At 42.8% G+C, this 20,289-nt stretch overlaps 5 protein-coding genes across 14 annotated transcripts in view; 1 reads left to right on the top strand and 4 right to left on the bottom strand.

The window, feature by feature from the left end:
- Positions 1 to 6,317, top strand: part of LOC119559976 (synaptotagmin-like protein 4) — a 61,856-nt gene extending 55,539 nt beyond the window's left edge. For 6 of the 7 annotated variants that reach the window (XM_037873216.1, XM_037873215.1, XM_037873214.1 and 3 more), the window contains 6 exons: positions 4,084 to 4,268; positions 4,336 to 4,530; positions 4,596 to 4,850; positions 4,910 to 5,184; positions 5,248 to 5,456; positions 5,514 to 6,317. In XM_037873216.1, the coding sequence (XP_037729144.1) occupies positions 4,084 to 4,268; positions 4,336 to 4,530; positions 4,596 to 4,850; positions 4,910 to 5,184; positions 5,248 to 5,456; positions 5,514 to 5,665 (1,271 nt within the window). In that variant the 3' untranslated portion in view covers positions 5,666 to 6,317. Of the gene's footprint in view, positions 1 to 2,352; positions 3,036 to 4,083; positions 4,269 to 4,335; positions 4,531 to 4,595; positions 4,851 to 4,909; positions 5,185 to 5,247; positions 5,457 to 5,513 lie in introns of those variants that run through there. The other variant, XM_037873220.1, reaches the window with a different exon arrangement.
- Positions 6,318 to 7,997: 1,680 nt separating this feature from the next.
- Positions 7,998 to 11,600, bottom strand: LOC119559978 (solute carrier family 22 member 6). The gene is made up of 5 exons (XM_037873221.1): positions 11,221 to 11,600; positions 10,902 to 11,160; positions 10,115 to 10,529; positions 9,300 to 9,806; positions 7,998 to 8,981 (listed from the first exon to the last, which is right to left on the bottom strand). The coding sequence occupies exons 1-5, from the start codon at positions 11,548 to 11,550 to the stop codon at positions 8,819 to 8,821; spliced, it is 1,674 nt and encodes a 557-aa protein (XP_037729149.1). The 5' UTR covers positions 11,551 to 11,600; the 3' UTR covers positions 7,998 to 8,818.
- Positions 11,601 to 12,221: 621 nt separating this feature from the next.
- Positions 12,222 to 14,970, bottom strand: LOC119560893 (solute carrier family 22 member 13). Its single transcript, XM_037874586.1, has 4 exons — positions 14,559 to 14,970; positions 14,235 to 14,493; positions 13,750 to 14,173; positions 12,222 to 13,291 (listed from the first exon to the last, which is right to left on the bottom strand). Exons 1-4 carry the CDS (start codon positions 14,895 to 14,897, stop codon positions 12,652 to 12,654), a joined length of 1,662 nt encoding a protein of 553 aa, XP_037730514.1. The 5' UTR covers positions 14,898 to 14,970; the 3' UTR covers positions 12,222 to 12,651.
- A 555-nt stretch (positions 14,971 to 15,525) lies between these two features.
- On the bottom strand, positions 15,526 to 18,221 carry LOC119560891 (organic cation transporter protein). The gene is made up of 4 exons (XM_037874585.1): positions 17,665 to 18,221; positions 16,987 to 17,245; positions 16,512 to 16,929; positions 15,526 to 16,244 (listed from the first exon to the last, which is right to left on the bottom strand). The coding sequence occupies exons 1-4, from the start codon at positions 17,995 to 17,997 to the stop codon at positions 15,575 to 15,577; spliced, it is 1,680 nt and encodes a 559-aa protein (XP_037730513.1). The 5' UTR covers positions 17,998 to 18,221; the 3' UTR covers positions 15,526 to 15,574.
- Positions 18,222 to 18,648: 427 nt separating this feature from the next.
- Positions 18,649 to 20,289, bottom strand: part of LOC119560954 (serine-rich adhesin for platelets) — a 60,735-nt gene continuing 59,094 nt past the window's right edge. For all 4 annotated transcript variants that reach the window (XM_037874697.1, XM_037874698.1, XM_037874700.1 and 1 more), the window contains one exon: positions 18,649 to 19,972. In XM_037874697.1, the coding sequence (XP_037730625.1) occupies positions 19,445 to 19,972 (528 nt within the window). In that variant the 3' untranslated portion in view covers positions 18,649 to 19,444. The remainder of the gene's footprint in view (positions 19,973 to 20,289) is intronic.

The following is a 20,289-nucleotide window of genomic DNA, read 5'->3' as shown; positions in this document are numbered from 1 at the left end:
AATTATCGCAGCCGCATGACGGAAGCTTCGACTGGCAGTCGGTCTTTAAGCGGAAGATCACCCTGTAAGCGACACCCATTACCCGGCTACCAAAGATCTGAGTTTGGTTTTGGCCCCTAATTAAATTAACCTTTCTGCCCGCGACAGCCGAGACAGAATAACCAGAAATGCGAGACGGAATGTCTTTATATACTTTTCACTCTCTACAACTGCAAATCTCGATGGGTTGGCGAGGAGAGATCTGTGGTTCTTGGGGCAAGAGTTTAGCTGGAATTTACCATAAGATACATCTTAAACATACAGTTCTCAAGTCTCTGAAGTAGCCCATCATGTTAAACCTATATATACAGCCACTTATCTATCATCAGTAGCACTTTTCTGTCTTAAGAAAGCAATCCCACAAATGTTAATCATTTACATGATCAGAAAAACATAGTTTTAGGAAAACTTAAAAGATTTTTTTGTAGTGCTAATCTATCGTCAGTATGAATTTATCATTTTATGAAAGTACAAACAAAAGTTTGTTATTTATGTGATCAGGAAGACATAGTTTTTTAAAAGGTTAGTTAAAGAAGTCTATTTCTATATTTCATGAAGACTTAAAAACTTGTTTTTAAATACCTATTTATTATCAGTACATGTCTACCATCTTACGAAAATATTTCAACAAAAGTTAAAAAATTATATAGTGACAAACATTTTTGTCAAAGTAGTTTATTTATCCATAAAAATAAAGCAATCCACTAAAAACTAAGAAACAAGGCACAGCTTTGTATCATTATATTTCATAAATAAATGGAGTACAAGTAATTCCATTTCGTTTTTGTAAAACTATTTTTTCGACCAAAATTCGTCTTCACCAATTCTCCAAGAGCAACCCTCTCTTGGAGATTGTTTTTCCCTTGCTCTTGTTAATTGCAATTTCATTGGCTAGGCGCCCCTCGCGACCCACAGTTCAATATTTGAATAATTGAATAAAACTTAGATTTGCTCTCGCCCTGACCATCATGTTCTGTTCTGGGGTTCTGGCACTGACTCCGGTCTCCGGATCAGTTGCCTCGAACCGCGTAACGGGACTGGAGCTCCGCCGCAACGATGTGCTCTATAAGGCCCCGCGCATTCCGATCTTAACTCCAGCGATCCGATCGCTTCGCAGTGAAAGTGAAGTGTTTCGCTCACTTTGACTTTTAGTTTGCCGGGTTTTCGCTTTGGTTTTTTGGTAGTAGCTGGATGTTTTGTTTGGGGTTTGGCATTCCCGCTCACGTTTATTGGACCCTGTGCTAACAAAGCGGAAATTATAGAAGTGCCATTAAAAAGCGAAAACGAAATGAGATATTTGTCAACAAATCGTGACTGCATAAAAGAAATTCAAATTTCCAACACAGAGGGCAAACATTTAAGCCATTTTAATGGATATTCTCTCTGTGTTTAACTGCATACTTGGATCGCTCAAAGCTCTGGGTGTAATCTGACCCACTTTTATGGGTTTACTGCCGAGCAGGCCATCCCCTTCGATTTCACACCTTCGCTTTGGTCATCAAAAACCGAAGGCTGTGGCAAGTTCAGGGCCGCTATTTCGACTTAATTTAATTTTATTGACTGCTGACGGTGGGCCATGCAAATGTTTTTTATGGCTGGGCACCTCTATCTAAGATAAGCGGCCCTTAAGCGGCGATCAAGTGCTCCAATTACGTGTGCGAATAACCAAAGATTGCGTGTCGCCAGGGATCTTATCAAAGGGCCTCCAATCTATGTCACATTGCTCAAAAATAATTCACAATCAGCCGTTTCTGTTGTAATATATCTTGGAGATAATAGGTGGAAGTGAAATACCAGAACCAATAAAGCAGGCAAACATTTGGTATCTATCTTGATTGAGTCGTGGAATTGTGGCAAATGATAATAAATAATAAACTTGACAAAACTTTCCATTATTATTTTATGCATTTTTCTATCACTTCTAATAACAACTTTTCTTGGAAAAAAATAACACACATCTATAAAGCTACTATTGTTAGACATATCTCAGAGATAGCAAGTGAATAACTTTATCGGACTGCTTTCCACTTTTTCATCGGAAATAAAATATCAGTGTTTGAATTCTTGAAAATAAAAGATAAAAGCATTTACCGAAGATAAGATTTAGACAGTAAAATTAAAATAAAAATTCTTGCCTTAAAAATGCTTCTGATCATACCTTAGCTTAGCATTATAGCGCTTTTTGCCAATTTATTCTCACAAAATAATTAAATGTTAGCTTACACCAATGCCTCCAATATAAACCCCAAAAGCTTATACCTTTCTAATTGACTCAAAGTGTTGCGCAGTGTAGGCAATTGAGAAACCCATCAGATGACAACTGTCAACTGGTTGGCGAAACGGCAGAGCCAAAAGTGATATTAAACATTTGCAGTCGACTGCGGATGACACCAAAAAAAGCGGTCACCAATTAATCTTGCCACCAAAACGCGCAATTGTGAAATGAGAAATCGAGAAAATGAAGCAAGTGACTCGTTTAATTGGCCCACGGCGAACGGCAAACGCGGCGCCAAAAGAAGCCGCCAGCTATAATGCCTTTGCCTCCTCCTCCACCACCGGCTCCAAGAAATCCCCGCCAGCTTCGGCTGCACCTGCTCCACTGGCTCGAGTGCACAACTATGGCAGAGTCAAGTCCCAGCCGGCTGGCTCCTCCTCACTGCCCTCCAGTTCGGCTGGAAAAATTCAATATGCGGCTCTGAATCGCATGAGAAAAAAGAGATTTGAGAAGGGAGACAAGAAACTGCAGAGGAAATCCAAATGGCGACGACTTTTTGGCCAATGTTGGTGGAGAAAGAGGCGTCGCCCAAGGAACTATCAGGATTATTGGAGCAGTTCGGGTGGCAACCCAAGAAAAAGCCTCTTTTTCTGCTATTGCTGCAAAAGAAGAACCAATAGATACGACTATGATTCCGAGGAGGAGGATGATGATATCGATGCCAAGGTGGCTTCTTATATACTCGAAATGAAACAACGCGAGGTGGTGGCCAATGGGCAAAGTGAGAATCTAGTCGAAGAGACCCCCAACCCCAATCCCCTTCCCCAGGAGCAACCGAAGCTAGTGCACCCGCAAATGCGATCCCCATCTGTGGTTAACAGAAGAGCTTGGACCTGGGACGACAGTTTGAGGTCCAACTCGGATCGGTTTCTGGAGACCCTCGAAGAGGACCTGCCGGCAGCTGCTCCTGGGGGCAGGACATCGCTAATCCTGCACCGTCGCACTCCCCTGCATGTGACCTTCGTGGAAGGCGAGGAGGAGGAGCATCCAGAGCAGGATCGGGTGGCGGTGCAAGGTAGGTAGGTGGGCTTCGTCTGCCTGCCACCAACTGCATGCTCCTTGCACCGACGCCCCAAGCTGCTCTCCTCCACAGATCTCCACTCCTATTGCACTTGAAATGGTTTCTTTTAACCTACCATGAACAAGCACTTTCAAATATGGAATAGAATTGATCTTCTTTGAACTGTGTTACAATTATAATTAATGTACTCAGTAAAGCCCACATCAAAATGTAATTCTTATAAAAGTATACTACTCTCAAATAAAGTAATTGCCTTGAATCTTATAAATTCTGAGTGAATTGCGATTTTCTCTATAAATTCCAAAAGTTTTTACTGCTTATTAATTAATGAAAATATTGTTACAAAATCTAAAATCGCCTTTGACATAACATTTTGCAAGTTCAGGTCGAATACTTATTGAGTTAACTGTGAACCTAAAACAAGAAGACATGAAACATCTCAATTTCACTTAACTTAGCCTCGCTGTGACCTTTTAAATTGTGCACATTATGACCTTATTGCATTCCTATCTTAACCTTATAATAATTGTCTAGAACCGTTTATGTTGACCGTCTAAGAAATATATTTGAGTTATATAAATATATAGTACTGTCGGCAGACAAGTGTAAAGGGGAGACATCAGCTAAAAATACTGAGAAACATTTTCTATCGATTGCGATCGTTAATCATCAGCTCGCATAGATCATTAGTCTTAATTGTGGAAAACTCGAGTGCTAATTGATGATACATTTTCTTTTCTCTTTGCAGAGGAGGCTAAAGTGGCCGCCGAGGAACTAACTCGATCGCCGGTGATTGGCCAAAGGCAGACAGATGGCACCGGCAGTCCCATTCAGTCGCGTGCCTCCAGCGAAACGTGGCCCACCCAGTCGGATGAGGACATCGATCGGCTGGTGGCCATGCACCAGAACCGCAGCAGTCTCAGCTCGCTGGGGGTAAGTACCTAAAAGCTGGAGAAGATCCCATAAAAAACTAACTAACTCAACTATTTTCTTATCATAGGTGCGTTCGGAATCCATGGCCAGTGTTTATTCGGGAGCCGGTGAGGGTCGCTATGGCACCGTGGTGGTCAAGGGTCAAGTGGAGTTCGCCATGCAGTACAACTACAAGTTGAGTGCTTTGGAAGTCCATGTGGTGCGCTGCAAAGACCTGGCTGCCGTGGATGCCAAACGCAACCGCAGCGATCCCTATGTGAAGGTGGGTTCTCTTACTCCTATTTGTTAATGACAGACCAACTAATTACTGGTATTACTTCCGATTAGGTATATCTTCTGCCCGACAAATCGAAGGCCGGCAAGCGCAAAACCAAAGTCAAGAAGCACACACTGAATCCCATCTTCGACGAGACGATGCGCTTCCACACACCCATTTCCAGTCTGGAGTCGAGAACTCTGTGGCTCACCGTCTGGCACTCGGATATGTTTGGACGGAACGACTTCCTGGGCGAGGTCAGTGTCAATTTGCAGGGTCGCCTCTTTGACAATCCCCAGTCGCAGTGGTATCTACTCCAAGAACGCGTAAGTTTGTAAATCCCTTTTTAGACTGAGGCTTTATAATAATTTCCATGATCTTTCAGAGCGAACCCTTCGACGAAGTGGCCACCTATAGGGGTGATATTGTGGTGGGCCTGAAATACATTCCCCCGGAGAACATCAAATCCTCGTTCTTCTCGCGCGGCTCCTCCATCACAGGTAGCTCTTCAAATCTACGCAAGTTTGGAGGCAGCATCAAGTCGGTGACCTCCAAATCGGACCGGACTTCCAAGGGCGGCCAGCTGCATGTGCTGGTCAAGGAGGCCAAGCACCTGAGTCCCATCAAGGCAAATGGAACCTGCGATGCCTTCTGCAAGAGGTGGGTTCTAAACTGTTATTACAAAAACTATATATTTATCTAAATTTATTATTTAATTTCCAGTTATTTATTGCCTGATCGCACGCGTAGCTCCAAGCAAAAGACACCGGTTGTGAAGCGCACTTTGCATCCCAGCTGGAATTATACTTTCGTTTATGAGGATGTTTCCCTGGAGGAATTGTCTGAACGCGCCCTGGAGCTCACCGTCTGGGATCATGATCGTCTGGCCAGCAATGAGTTTGTTGGCGGCATACGATTCTCTTTGGGAACGGGTAAGTTCAGGCTACCTATTCCCATTTGAAACCTTACTAACATCCTAGTTCTAACAGGTCGCAGTTATGGAAGACAGGTGGAATGGATGGATGCCACTGGCAAGGAGCTCTCCCTGTGGCAGAACATGCTGGATCGGCCCAACTTCTGGGTGGAGGGCAGCTTGGTGCTCCGCTCCAGTTTGGATGGCATTCGAGCCAATTTGCCATAGGCCAACATATAGTAACTTATTGTTTAGAACCGAGACAAACCACAAAATCGCAGTTAGAATGGCCAAAGGGCCCACTGCATTGTATTGTATTGTATTGTATTAATTATGCGATAATTATCAATTAACGATCACGTCGACTCTGAGAAGCATTACTAGCGGTATAAGAAAAGGAACGATTGTAACATTCACAAGTTAGTGTTAAGAGTGTGGAATGATGATTTCTGAATACTCGAATATGGCGATGACGCTGCAAGTACTGCAGATACGAAAAAATAAAAAACAAAGTAATCAAGGCAGACATGAGAAACTAAGCAAAAAAAAAAACAAACCTTATCAAGTTTATGGCACTAATTGTAAGCGCAATTCTCAGCTATTCGATGCAGATAAAAACTAAAAACAAAAATGTAAAGCAAAACAAACGATGAGGCCCCAAGGTTGGGCTGCCTAGATATTAAGACAATTTGTATGTGTGTGTTTTTTTTCCCCCTCTCCCCTCTGAGAGGCATTCGCAATTGGCATACTATATGCGCTAAACTACGATAAACCTACATATAAACGTAAAGTTAAAACCTAGTTAAATCGAGGCATAAGCTTACTATGTATAACTACCCATAATATCCGAAAAATACAAATAACATTTTTGTAAATTCAACATTTTTGGTTTATTTTCCGCTCTTTTGTTCCCTAGACTCTAAGCAAACTGCATATATCTCTATTCTGACATCATACATATCGTGAACATTGTGCAAATCCAGCTAAGCTTCATGCCACTTACCACCTGTAAGGGTAGAGACCCACCACAGCAATCAATGAATCAATCAATTCCCATAGCAGCCAAAGATGTCACCTCCCTCCAAAATCTGATTACTGTGAACTTTATATACATAGGCATATGTATGGATAGCCCTTAGGTCGTAGGGCAGCTCTATAAGATGAATTGTTTCAGAGAAATCACTTTTAAGAATACAAAAACGAGTCTTATGAATGCTTTTGGTGTAAGTGGTAGATACCGATAATACAAAGTAATATTTAACGTTGAATGATACTTGACAAAAATTTATAGAAGATGTTTTTTATAAAAGAAAATTGCTGAATCACTCGTTGCCTAAATACCGCTTGTCTTTTATACTCGATGTTTTCGAAACACACACAGATATTGCACTCGCCTGAAATCCGGTGATGATCATGATATAGTACATACATTTACAAACTTTGGTAGAATGGCTCACTACAAACGAAGTTGATTACTATGTTGATATTGATGAATATTAAGCCAGAGTTGGATGTGGTCATAGAATACTTTCTCTAAATCAACATATGATAAATGTCAAACAATAAGCAGCAAATATTGCAAAAGTAATTGGTATTTAGTAGCATAAAAAGCGCAAGTAGGAAACCACAATATACACACAGATACTAGTTCGACCCACAAATAGTTCATAATCTAAGGTTGAAGCGTTTGCTGTTGGTTGGCTCTCTAATCTAGCCATAAATTTTGTTGGGAGCCCAATCGCACCCACACCTAATATACTTATATATATATATATATACACACCCGTAGCCATAGTTTATTCCCTCTAAAGTCTCCAAAGTTTCAATGTTTACTACATGTATATTTTTCTACTACTTACTATGTACTTACCACCTAAATCAAGTATATCACTTACCTTAGGATCGCAGGAGGGGTGGTTGGGGTTGTGTTTTAACAATCGCCACTCGGTCTTTACTTATCCACTTACTCACTGAGATGGTGCTATATAGTCGTATATAGGATACTCGAGTACCATCCGTACTCAGTCTCAGGTCGCGAGAGAACTATGAGAGATCTTTTTACCTTTTTACTGTGTACGTGCATTTCGGATTCAACTGAACTATTGTGAACTAGTGTTGATTATACATGTTTATGGATGCGATACAGACTTCACACCTACCTACTTTATACACTTACATCTACTGAGATACATTACTTATAACCCCTTTACAAGCGGTGGGCACTCCGTTCGCATTCCGTAGAATTAAGCGTTTCGACGAGAATATTTGTTATTAGGCCCAGTTCTCACAGATTGAGAACCCCTATCGATAGGTGATTTCTATAGAACGTTTTTGACGTTTCCTAGGTGTCCCCTTGGATGCCAGGCAATTACACAGATTAATGTTACAGATATTGATATCAGAAATATTTAGGTACCCATTGTATTTGTTAGCATTCGCCAGAATTGCTCATAGAATATAGAGCCCCAAGGATAATATTTTTGATTAGGCATTTGGGCATATAGGCCCAAGAGCCATGCCCCCTCCCCCAAAAGTACACATGTTGCGTTAATGTAGAAAACTTTTTTAGCGAGTACACACATAAGTTACACAAATATACATAGTACTAGATGATGATCTGAAAAACGCTGCGGTTGCCTTCCTATAAGCATTAATCTAAGTTGTTTCACAGCTGACACACTGATTGTGTATCCCCTGTACTGCCCTGAGAACAATCTTTTGATCCCTTTTATATAATTTTACATTGAACTACTTCTTAAGTTAGACCCTTCGCTGAATAACTGATTAAGTTGGTCGAGAGTCTTTCGAGTTTCAAATGTTATCATCTGGCAACCAGCGACGGGGGCCCTAAATCACTTCTCGCCATGTCTGCGCTAGACTTTACACTTAGATTTAAGAGAACCGACCTTTGGTCAGTTTCGCAATGGTCAACGGAAGTCCCAGTTGAGATTCCGAGCAATTGTACGCTAGAGTTTGTAAGACTTTCTATGGCAATTGAATGGCAGGATGAAGCGATCAAATTGTAGCCGTTATGTTTATGGCATTTAAGCGTTACATAATTACAAGAGTTTACATAACCATTTACAAGATACAAGATACTTATGACCCTTTTACTTACAAGTAAGTACTTAATACAAAAGCAAACAATACAGACGACACACGATTCCCAAAAAGCTGATGAACTCAAGAAATTGGCTCAATACAAGTTGCTAAGTTAAAATTGTGTTATAAATTGTGAACAGCAGTGAATCAATAAAATAAAGCAAACTTCACATCTATTGACAACTTTCGCAACAACCGTGTCTAGTTTTTTTTTTGCCTAAGAGCCTTTGGGCTCTTTGGTATAGAGGTCTGTGGGGAAATGCTTTGATTGGGTTTTATCTACACTTCCGCTTCCGTTTGCTGACCGTTGAGTTGATGCAGCTTGACTTCCTCGACGGCTTCCTTGGACACATCGTCATCGTGCCGGCGCCAACAATCGAAGGACAGCATGGATTCCCCCTGGCCAAAGGCCTCGCCATCCGCCAATGTGATGGGAAGTTGTCTGACGATAATAGAAAGGTATATTAGTTTTAGTAAAACCTTTTGAATTTAAATTTCAAATTAAAATGCAAATTTTATATCACTTTCAAGAATGGTCTAAATTTAGGTGTCTAAAAGTATACAGTGAATAAAGTATAGACGTCTTTCTGAATGAGTTACTGAGTTAAAAATATTTTGTTGCATACTTTAAGACACCTAAAAATGAAATTTAAAAGTGAATTCATTCATTTCATTGGTTATAATATTATTATAATATTTTCAAGACCCATAGACTCTTTAAACTTATTTTAAATCTGTTCAAGAAGTACAGATTTCTGACCTGTTGTTTGTTTCCGGCAGCAGGAGCGTGCAAAAGGCCGCAGAAAGCAGGAGCAGGGCCAAGATGAGGGACGGAGCTGCCGCCAGCTTAGTGCCCAGATGAATGAGGTAGGGTGACACAAAGGACGCCCCCGCAGCAGCCAGGTGCACTGCAGCAATTCCCCGCGAACGCACACAGGTGGGCAGTAGCTCGGAGGCGAACTGCGAGGTGACCGTGTAGCACATGGAGATACCCAGCCTCATGGGCAGGGCGAAGGCCAACAGTAAGGTCACATTGCTCTGGGCGCCCTCTGTGGAGAGGGCCACGCCCAGGGCGCAGGACAGCAATCCGGTGCAGAGCATGGCCAAAAAGGCCGTGGCCTTGCGGCCCACTCGACTCTGCAGGAGTCCCTGAATGAATCCAGATGGCGGGACGACCACGGCGAACAGGGAGAAGACCACAAAGGGCGAAAGGCCGAGGCCCTCCACATTTCGAGAGATGGTATTAAAGCTCAGTGAAGTCAGCATGCTGCGTATGAAAGGAAGAGAAACCAAATATTATATAAGTAAAATAACTCAGAAATACTCTTTAAGGACTATCTGTATCAGCCACTTAATCTATACAAAATTAAACATTTAAGAAGCTAATTGAATTAGCTAATAAAATGATTAGTCGAATTTTAATTACATCCGCTTTGAACTTTAGAAATTTGCTAGTGGCGACATTTTTAAACCTAAAGCACTTTCAAAATGAAAAATTTTAACATATCTGATATTTTACCAACTGCTATTTACCAACAACTATTTTGCCATGCATTTTTCGACTGTCACACTTACAAAGTAATTAGCATCAGCAATGAAGTCCTTCGTAGATTTGGGGTCCGCAGTAGATCGATAATTCCGGCCGTTTGTTCCGGTTGGTTCGAGAGCTTCCTCTTAACAATGCAGCTCCGCCTGAAGGCCTCAAAGTCGGCTGCCTTCACCTCCTTTCCATTGAAGTGGGCGATATGCTTCAGCCTCGCAATGGCCCCCTCCACATTTGTCCGTGTAATAAGCCACTGTGCGCTCTCCTGGACCACAAAATAAAATAGGGCCACCACAAGTTGGAGAAGCGCAGAGCAGGTCAGGTAAATCCGCCAGTTGCCGGCCAGAACAGAAAGCCAGGGAGCCACCAGAGCTCCCAGGCAGAAGCATATGCCCAGCGTTCCACTTATGGCCATGTTCCTCAGTTTGGGCGCCAGGTATTCCAGAACTAAAATAAGCATTTAAAATGGCAATTAAAATGTATGTTAATAAATAAATAAAAAAAATATTATTTAGGAATCTTAAGGAAATACGGTATATATAAAAAGCGGTCATTACTTCAGGTTAACTCAGTTGGTTGAACCAACAGATGAGTTCACAAAGAGGTAATGCCTGTTATCATATGGTCCCGGCACTCAAAAGTGGGCATGTATAACCCAATGTCATCTGGTTAATCTAAACAGATGCGTAACATGGGAAGTCTTGGCAATTACTAAGAGTAGACACTGTTGTTGACTCTAAACTGTACATATGTATGTCAAAGCTTTCCCCAGATCTACACCCGTTCTTGCCAGAGTGCCACAGATATCGCAGTGCTTACCCAGAATAAACATGAGATAGTAATTTGCCGTGGCGGCGAGCCCAGAAATGCACCGAAAAATGGCGAACTGCACCAAGTTTGAGGCGTATGTGGTGAGAAAGTCGCCGACAAATCCACACTGATTGGCCAGGATGACGGCTCTGACCCGGCCGATCTTGTCGCCCAACATGCCGAAGGTGAAGGTGCCCATCAGGGAGCCCAGGAAGAACAGTGATTGACCGATCCTCGCTTTATAGGCATCATTACACACCCAGTTCAGCTGGGAAATGAGGGAGGTGCTTTAGCATACCAGGAATTTTCCACATCATATTTAACTCACCTCCGCATTCATGCTCCTGAATCCAAAGTCATAGTTGTATATCCAACGCTGGCAGGTCTCATTACTCACCGTGACCTGGTCCCCCTCGATCTTATCCAGCCGGGTGCAGGAGGCATCCTTGCCAAATGGGGCATATATAGCGGCAATCTCCTCGAAACTACGATTCGCCAGAGCCTCATGATGACACCAGTGCTGGGGCACAAACCCAATTATGTTCTGCGAGTAGTAGTGCACGGTGGTCGTGAACGCTATGTAGCCGAGCAGCAGTATCATTAGATACTGATAGCGACCCGCACTGCCGCACTTCTCCAAGATCTGGTCGAAATCCATGACGTGCTCTCGTTGAGATTCTATTAAGACTAAACCCAACCGATCCGAACCGAGACCGTTCCGATTCTATCCGAGGCTAAAAAGAGTGCAAGGTGGCCGGATTCGCACGTCGAGTCTCCGTACATCCCCGATAAGATTGTTTTGGGGCGGCTGCCTTATCGTCTATATGGCTGGCCAGGCGGGTTGCTCAAACGCGGACGCTTTATTATTTAAGTGAATTCACTCATTCACTCTAATCTAAACAAACGCCGGCGTCTCACGGGGAGGAAAGCCTTCCCTGGAATAGATAAACGCGCGGCGTGACCTCTGAAATGTGAATCAAACAATAAGTTGAATGGACTCTTAATAAAACCAAAACAACAAAGCGCCGCCCATCCTCAAGTGTAATATACATAAGGTCAAGAGTGCGCTTAGTTAATAGTAGGAATGACAGCCCATATTCGCTAGCATGAACATTCAAATACTCTCTAGGGGATTTGCTAATGTAGAGAGTATGATTTTGTCTACGTACATAATGGGATATAAATCAGATTTGGAAATTTATGGCACAATCAAGATAAAACAGTTGCTTAGTACAAGTTTTCCATATTTATTTGTTTTTATTATTTTTATAGATTTATAACATAGCACATAAAATTATGCCTGGAATCTTTCTTATCAAAACCTTCAACATTAATAGTTATAACCACAGTCTTTCTTGCCATTCTTATTGTCAGCTATAAGTATTATTATCTTGTACTTTATACATTCCACTTCTTTAGGCCCATCATTTTGTTATAAACAGTCTACAGTTTTTCTTTTATTATATAGGCTCATAGAGCCCTTTAGATAGAGAAGATCTTAACTGTTCAGTGCACATATTTAAGTCTTAAGTTTTTTCTAACCATTAGTTTTAAGATTTTTAAAGTAAGTGCTAACAAAAATAATAAATTCTTAATAATATTTTAAGCTTTTACAGGCATGTTCAGCTCAAAACTTTACTTAAAAAAGATTTTAACAAATGTAAGTAAATGCATTTTTCAAAAACATAGTTCGGAGCTGTACTTCAAAACGTAGCATATCTGATAAGCTCCAAAGGCAACACCTACTTAGTAAGTACATTTATTCCGCCATAAGTTTCTCATTGGTGCCAGCGCTGAGATCCTGATGATCTTCCTTTTCTAGGTTCCTCAGAAAGTCGAACATCCGCTCACCCTTGCCGAACTCCTCGCCCTCCGCCAGGGACATGGGCAGCTTTTTGTTTCTCGTCTCCGGCAGGAGCAGGCAAATCCAGGCACACAGCAGGAGGAGCATACAGAGAATAATGGAGGATGCTGCTCGAAAATAGGTGTCCAGGTGGAGTATGTAGGGCGAGAGGAAGGAGAAGGCTGCTCCCGTGACGTGGATCACCGCCAGGCCACTGGATCGCACGCAGGTGGGCATAAGCTCGGCGGATATCTGCATGGTGGACCCCGTGATCACAGAGATCCCGAATCGGGACACCAGCAGGAGGCACACCATCACCGTCTCATTCGGTTGTGTCCAGAAGGTTAGCAATATCCCTGTGGCCGCTGTCATCACTCCAGTGGCTGTCATACTGGTCACCGAGGTAAACTTGCGTCCGAAGTTCTTCTGGACATGGGTCTGGAAGATGCCCGAAGGTGGCAAAGTCAGGGCGAAAAGAGTGAACATCACAAATGGCGATATGGTCAGGCCTTCCACATTGCGAGACATCGTATTGTAGCAGAGCGTCACTATCGAGCTGGAAAGCAGATAAACATGTTATAAATAAGCCTTCTTTTTAAGGGGTTATATCACTAATATTACAAATCGAACTATAAAAGTGGAAACTCCAAGGGATTATTTAATTATGGGAAATGGAGAGAAGGTTTGGGACGTCATTTCTGAAAACTCATATTTCGAGAAGGTAAAATAACTAAATTTAAAGTTTTTAATACAGTTGAAGTTATAATAAAGTATCATCCATTAGTGAACATTTTTAGAATAGAGATCGTCGGTAGAATGCAGATGATTCAATGACAGGTTAGAGTTCGATTTGTGTGTGTGATTTGCTTATAGAAACATGTACTGTGTGCGTTGGCAGTGTGGCGGCAGAGCGGCGGCAGAACGAATTTGTACCCCATGGACTACCCGCGCTGCTCCTCGTGCACCACTGGTTTAGAACATATTCTCACGTACTTAAGAACTTAATTTACTCACAAGACAACCAGCACGTAGATTAGTCTGAGGCGCAGGCGTGGCAGCTTGAGGGCGTCGATGAGACGTGCCTGCTTCTGCATGGAGAACTGGCTGCTGGCCTTCGACTCCTTGGTCTTGCAGTGCTGCCGGAACAGCTCGAAGTCCGCCTCGCTGACCTCGCGCCGATTGAACTTGGCCACCCGGCGCAGGCGCAACTCGGCGCCCCCGATGTCGTGGCGCGTGACCAGCCACTGGGCGCTCTCCTGGACCACAAAATAGAAGCCGGTGACCAGCAGCTGAGGCATGGCTGACCAGGCCATGAAGGAGCGCCATTCGCCCAGCCAGACGGCCTGCCAAGACGCACTAATCATGCCCAGACAGTACCACACACACATCGTCAGGTTGAGGCCCACACTTCTCATCGTCGGTGAGACGTACTCCAGCACTGTTGAATTGGAGGAGAATTAAAATCAGATGATGGTAAGACCTGTATAATGATAACATACCCAGAATATACATCAGGTAGGCGTTGGCCTCAGCAGCCAGGCCAGATACGAACCGGCTGGCTGAGAACGTGACCAGGCTCTGGGTGAAAATGGTGGCCGAATCGCCCAGGAAGCCGCACCAGTTGGCCAGGACCACAGCCCTGATCCTTCCAATCCTGTCGCCAAGTAGACCAAAAAGCAAAGTGCCACACATGGAGCCCACAAAGAACAGAGACTGACCCACTCGCGCCTTGTATGCCTCATCGCAAACCCAATTCAGCTGGGGGATCGGGAAAAACACTCTTAAATCAAACACTCTTAAGTGGTGCCCGAACAGGGACTCACATCGGCATTCATGCTTCGGAAACCATAATCATATTTATAGATCCATCGATTACAGGGCTCATTGCTGGCAGTGGCATTACTCCCATCCTCGTTGATCCAAGCGAGTCGCGTGCACGAAGGTCTCTGGAATGGGGCGTATATTGCAGCCATATCGGCATAGCTTCGATTCTCCAGATGTTCGTGATAGCACCAGTGATCGGGCACAAAGCTGATGACGCTCTGGGCGAAGTACTGGCGGGAAACGATGAACATGAGCAGCCCGTAGAGGGCCAACAGCATGTACTGGTAGCGATGGCCATCCCCGCACTTGCCCAGTATCTCCTCAAAGTCCATGGCCATGGCCGAAGATGGAGATGCACTTCGACGGCACGACACCCCAAAAAAAAGTATCTGACTTAGGCGGTCCGCTCTCTTCCGCTGCCACGCACATACTACCAGTACCAGTACCAGTCCACTGGCAGTCCGCTCCCGCAATCGGTCCGCTCTGCCGCCGCCTCTATCATCAATAGTTAAGAGCGTTTTGTTTTGTGAAAGCGGCTGTGCGGTAAACTGATATTGGAGTTGAATAGTTGAAACGACTCTTGGGCCTCTCCGCCCGCTGATAAGTCTCGGCCTTAGCTGGCCAATACATAACTTATTCGTTCTGATTTTATTATTATGGTTGATAAGCGACTTGGTTGTCCCCCATATCATTGCTGTAATCGCCAATCTACTATTCAAAATATACAACTATGTTACTGCCAATTTATACAGACGATTTCGTGGATGCTTACAAAGTGGTGTGACTATTCAAGACGAATAAAGATACTGTACAAGCTGCATATCGGGTTATGCTAAGTATAGAGCTTTTCGTAGCTTTTAGATATACGAATTTTAAGTCAGGATCAAGCTTTAAGTATCAGCTATTAAATCAGTTAAAATATAATAACATATTTTTACTACAAAACAATTTGTTTATTAATCTCCTGCTCTAATTTAAAAAAGAAACATAACAACCAGTAGGATTTAGATTGTTTCTACTGCTGCACAGGCTTAGTCATCAGAGTGTCCTCCTCCACTTCCTTGCAACTCATTTCCACTTCAGAGTCTTTGGTTTTCCTTCCTAGCATATTTGTAAGAAAGTCAAATTTGCCCTCTCCCCGACCGAACTCCTCTCCTTCGGCCAACGACATGGGAAGTTTCTTATTACGAGTCTCAGGCAGCAGCAGACACACATAAGCTCCGGATAGGAAAAGAAGCCCCAAGATAATCGACGGAGCTGGCTTAAAGTAAGTGCCCAAATGGAGAATGTAGGGCGAGAGGAAGGAGGCGGCAAATCCAGCCACATGCACCACGGCCACGCCCCTTCCCCGCACGCTGGTGGGGATTAGCTCGGCGGAGAACTGCGAACTGGCACCATCGGCGATGGAGACCCCAAATCTGGCCGCCAAAGTTAGACCAACTAGTAGCAGTATATTCCTATTGCTACCTTGCGATATCACCAGACCAGCGGCAGCGGCAAATAATCCAGTTATGGTCATCCAACTGACCGCGGTGGCCTTGCGTCCAATCCGATCTTGCAGCAGACCCTGTAGGTATCCCGAGGGCGGCAGGGTCAGGGCGTTCAGGGAGAACATGATGAAGGGCGATATGCCCAGACCCTCCACGTTCCGAGCGATCGTGTTGTAGCAGGGCGTAATAATAATGCTGCAGATGTAATAATTAAAAATCACTATCACCTTAATCACTACATGGAATAAGTAAATATACTATTTGATTCCACTGATTTATGATAGAAAGCAAAAACTATTTGCCCATGGTGAACAATTTTTTCTATCGATGCTCTGCCGATTTTCTGCCTAACGATCAATTTAAATAAAGATAAATACTATTTATAAAATACTTTTTGTTTCCAACCATAAATCAATTATTTATGAATATAATAGGCAAATAAAAGTCCTTTCAATTACTTACAAAATAAGCAGCAGTTTAAATCCGGTGCTGCGCATGCGCGGCGTTTTCAGCATGTCCAGCAGTTTATCCTCACTTTTCTCCTCCTTGACATCCTTGCGGTAGTGCTGCTCACAATAGTTACGAAAAGTCCTAAAATCATCATCAGCCACCTGGCGACGATTAATTTTGGCCACGCGCTGGAGTCTCCTGATGGCTCCATCAATATCGTTGCGTGTGACCAGCCACTGGGCGCTCTCCTGGACAAGAAAGTAGAAAAGGGTAACCAGCAGGAGGGGCACCGAGGAACAGGCCAGGAAAATGCGCCAGTGACCCACCCAAACGGCCAGCCAAGAGGCTCCGATCAGGCCAAGGCAGTAGAAACTTCCCAAAACTGTATTAAGTCCCACGTTTCTCAACGAGGGCGAGACATATTCGAGAACTAACCAAAATTAGCATTATAATTAGTCCTTAAAAACATATCCCAGCTTTTACTTACTCAGTATATACATGAGATAAGAGTTGGCATCGGCCGCCAATCCAGATACAAAACGGCTGATCGAGAACGAAACAAGACTGTTGGCGAATATGGTTGAGAAATCGCCAAGGAAACCACACCAGTTCGCCAAAATCAAGGCCTTAATGCGTCCTATCCGATCTCCAAGCAGGCCAAAGACTAGAGTTCCGCAAACCGAGCCCACAAAGAACAGTGACTGACCCACACGGGGCTTATAAGCCTCATCGCACACCCAGTTTAGCTGAAAAATTATAGTTACACGTAATATAATATGTATAGTTTCATTGTTACCACCCCATAATCTTTTTTACACAAATGTTTTATAACACTTTTGGGATTTCAAGTCTAGATTTAATTAACAAATAAATAAAATTTAAAATACCCCTCTATCAAAAACTTTTTAAAAGCATGCGAATTTGGAGATAAAAGCATTACTTATAACCTTTCCTATGCCCTAAAAGGTGTTTATAAATATACTATATTACTTAGTATATTATAGTATTTTCTAGTACAATATAATATTATATTTTTTTCTAGTATAACATCTACAGATACTAAACCATAAAAAGCTATACCTTTTTTTTTAAAAGTCCATCTTACTAAAGCAGTTATTATTGTAGTTCAAAATGTATCGCCCCTCAAAAAACCCAATAAACTCACCTCCGTATTCATACTTTTATATCCAAAATCGTATTTGTAGATCCACCTATTGCATCGCTTCGTGCTCAGCGTGTGATTCTGCCCATCCTCATCGATCTCTTCAAGTCGCGTGCAAGAGGGCCTCTCGAATTGGGAATATATCGCCTCGATTTCGGCGAAGCTGCGATTCGCCAGGTGTTCGTGATAGCACCAATGGTCGGGCACAAAACTGATGACGTTTTGCGAGAAATAGTGCATCGATACGACGATCATGAGGTAGCCATATAGAGCCAGCAATACGAACTGATAACGACTGCTGTGGCCGCACTTGGCCAGAATCTCCTCGAAGTCCATGTTGCTGATATCAGATTTTCACGGCCCCCAATTTTACCGGCGTTCGCAGGGTTGTGATAAGCACATATCTGCGGGTTCTGGCATTTATGGAGCTAACGGTGAGTCGGTTAATCGCCAGCTGGTTCTTAAAATCGGTTTATTAGTCCCGAACCGAATGCCTTTCGAGGGGCTGGGTTTATTGAACGCAGCCGAAACCCGTTCCGGAAATGTTCTGCTGGCACGGAGCGCACATAGCCAACTGGTTGAGCCTGAGACCCAGTCTCGAGCACCGAGTGCTCCATGGGTGAGTTCTCCAATAAGAGAGCGGTGCTGACATGAGAGCTCTTTCACGCTCTTATTCAATTATGTCGGATTCGAAAAATGGCTATTTTTGCACGCATTTGAGAGAGGAAAGCGGTTTGAAAATTCGCACTACATTTACAAAATTTGAATTTCAATTAACTTCAATTTCTGCCACTTGGCGACCATTGAAAACCCGTCCAACAAGCTAGGCGTTAACTTTGATTGATTGATAAAAAAAGTCGGTTTATGTATCTGATTTTTTGATTTGAATATATTTAAACAGAAATATATATTTGGCTGTTGCTATTAGAATATTCATAAAACTTACCCAAACAATCCAAAACATTGAATGAAAACAGTCATCGTATGTATTTTTTATATTTTTTATTTTTGTTTTTTCTTCATTTATATGTGTTTATCAATTACATTTGCTGTTTAAATGGATACATGTCTAAATTTGCTGCCTTTTTTTTTGAATATATATTATTATTAGCTTTAATATGAATCATAATTGTTGGTTTCCCTCACTTCTATGTCTGTTGGATTTATAAATGTAGTAAACGCAGTTTCGTGATAACATGATAGATAGACCCCATTACATTTGCCATCCGACTTAAATAGAATACATACATAATTAGGTAGTATATCAAACTGTACATACATACATTAGATGCGATGTGTTAACTAAATTTGATTAACAACTAAGCTACTTAGCCGGCTAGTACGAGTAAATTAAATGTAGTTTTGAGTAAATAGGCAATGGTGCAGGATAACTAACTTAAGACTCTTACACAGATGCACACTCTAAATAATACATACAAAGTAGGGGTTACTAATAAATAGTCGAAGAAACCATCAAGCGTACAGACTAAAGCCCTGAATGGTTAACGGGGGGAAAACAAACATTACGATCAATCCAATTCAGTCACAATTCGTTTCAATTACAATCGTCCATTGCAGGGCCCTTGGATAGTTAAGCCGAATACATTAAAATCAACATTATACACGTCACATAACACTATACTACAGCTACATACACATATTTAACCTTTTTCTTTTGAAAATTACAAAACCTTGTGTGAAAGAGGGTTTGAAAATAAGGACTAGTTTAGATATGATAGTTGGTTAAGTTAAACAAACACCACTGCCACCTGCCTATGGAATCCTAAACGCACTCTATGCTATCATAGAAGATCTCTTCATCTGCCTCTGGCTCCGATAGCTCCTCCTCCTCGAAATCATCAACGTCGTAGGAGATCAGGGACTGCAGGCTCTCATCCAGCAGCTTGTGCTGCACATGATGCACCTCAAACAGTTTGGCGTCCTTCCTCTCCTTCGGCGGAGTGCCGAACCAAATGGCATCCTCCACATCCGCATACCCATCACCTTCAGGATCAGCACCTTCGCCCCGATCATCTTCCCGGGCAGCAGGATCAGCTCTGGCCTCGATGGAGTCACTGTAGCCATAGTCGAAGGTGACCAGGAGATTGACACTGCCACAGTCCATGGAATCGGGCGTGGTGTACTCAGTGTAGTACGAATCGTAGGCCGTCTCCTCGGACACATCGTGCAGCTCATGGGGCAGATATCGTTCCATTTGAACCTTTCCCTGGCTGCTGCTGTTCGTTTGCCATAGTTGCCAATTGTGGTTATTGAGACGGAAATTTGGCTTTTCAACGGTGTTGGCCAAATTCTAAGCATCGTTTTCGGGGGATTCGGGGGAGAGCAAAGAAAAACAGAATAGTATATCAAATCTTTGGTTCAATGTGCAATCAAGCAATCAGAATTAGAACGAAAATAGAAACAAGAAAGGGTTTTAGACGGATGTTTAGGCACATTAACGAAAAGAATGGTAATAGATCGTTAGGAAAACACAAAAGTTGTTTGGGGTTAGCATGTAGCGGGAGAATTGTTCTCTTGAACAGCGGTTAGATCCCTCAACCTTGGGCACAATATATATAGGTTTATCATTTTTTTGTTAGCACAGAGCGATCAATCAATCAACCAATC

This window comes from Drosophila subpulchrella, unplaced genomic scaffold, assembly GCF_014743375.2.
Source record: "Drosophila subpulchrella strain 33 F10 #4 breed RU33 unplaced genomic scaffold, RU_Dsub_v1.1 Primary Assembly Seq354, whole genome shotgun sequence".
Classification (NCBI taxonomy): Eukaryota; Metazoa; Arthropoda; class Insecta; order Diptera; family Drosophilidae; genus Drosophila; species Drosophila subpulchrella.
The sequence above is the reverse complement of the archived record's forward strand: the minus strand, read 5'-3'. Positions and strand labels throughout refer to the sequence as shown.

Coding starts and splice junctions, on each gene's coding strand:
- LOC119560891 (XM_037874585.1), bottom strand. CDS start 17,997: ATGGACTTCGAGGAGATTCTGGCCAAGTGCGGCCACAGCAGTCGTTAT. Junction 17,246..17,664: donor ATAAAAGTATGAATACGGAG/GTGAGTTTATTG, acceptor ATAATTTTTCAG/CTAAACTGGGTGTGCGATGA. Junction 16,245..16,511: donor TTTAAACTGCTGCTTATTTT/GTAAGTAATTGA, acceptor TTACATCTGCAG/CATTATTATTACGCCCTGCT.
- LOC119559978 (XM_037873221.1), bottom strand. CDS start 11,550: ATGGATTTCGACCAGATCTTGGAGAAGTGCGGCAGTGCGGGTCGCTAT. Junction 10,530..10,901: donor CTATCTCATGTTTATTCTGG/GTAAGCACTGCG, acceptor TGCTTATTTTAG/TTCTGGAATACCTGGCGCCC. Junction 9,807..10,114: donor TTGCTGATGCTAATTACTTT/GTAAGTGTGACA, acceptor TTTCATACGCAG/CATGCTGACTTCACTGAGCT.
- LOC119560893 (XM_037874586.1), bottom strand. CDS start 14,897: ATGGCCATGGACTTTGAGGAGATACTGGGCAAGTGCGGGGATGGCCAT. Junction 14,494..14,558: donor TCCGAAGCATGAATGCCGAT/GTGAGTCCCTGT, acceptor CCGATCCCCCAG/CTGAATTGGGTTTGCGATGA. Junction 14,174..14,234: donor CTACCTGATGTATATTCTGG/GTATGTTATCAT, acceptor CCAATTCAACAG/TGCTGGAGTACGTCTCACCG.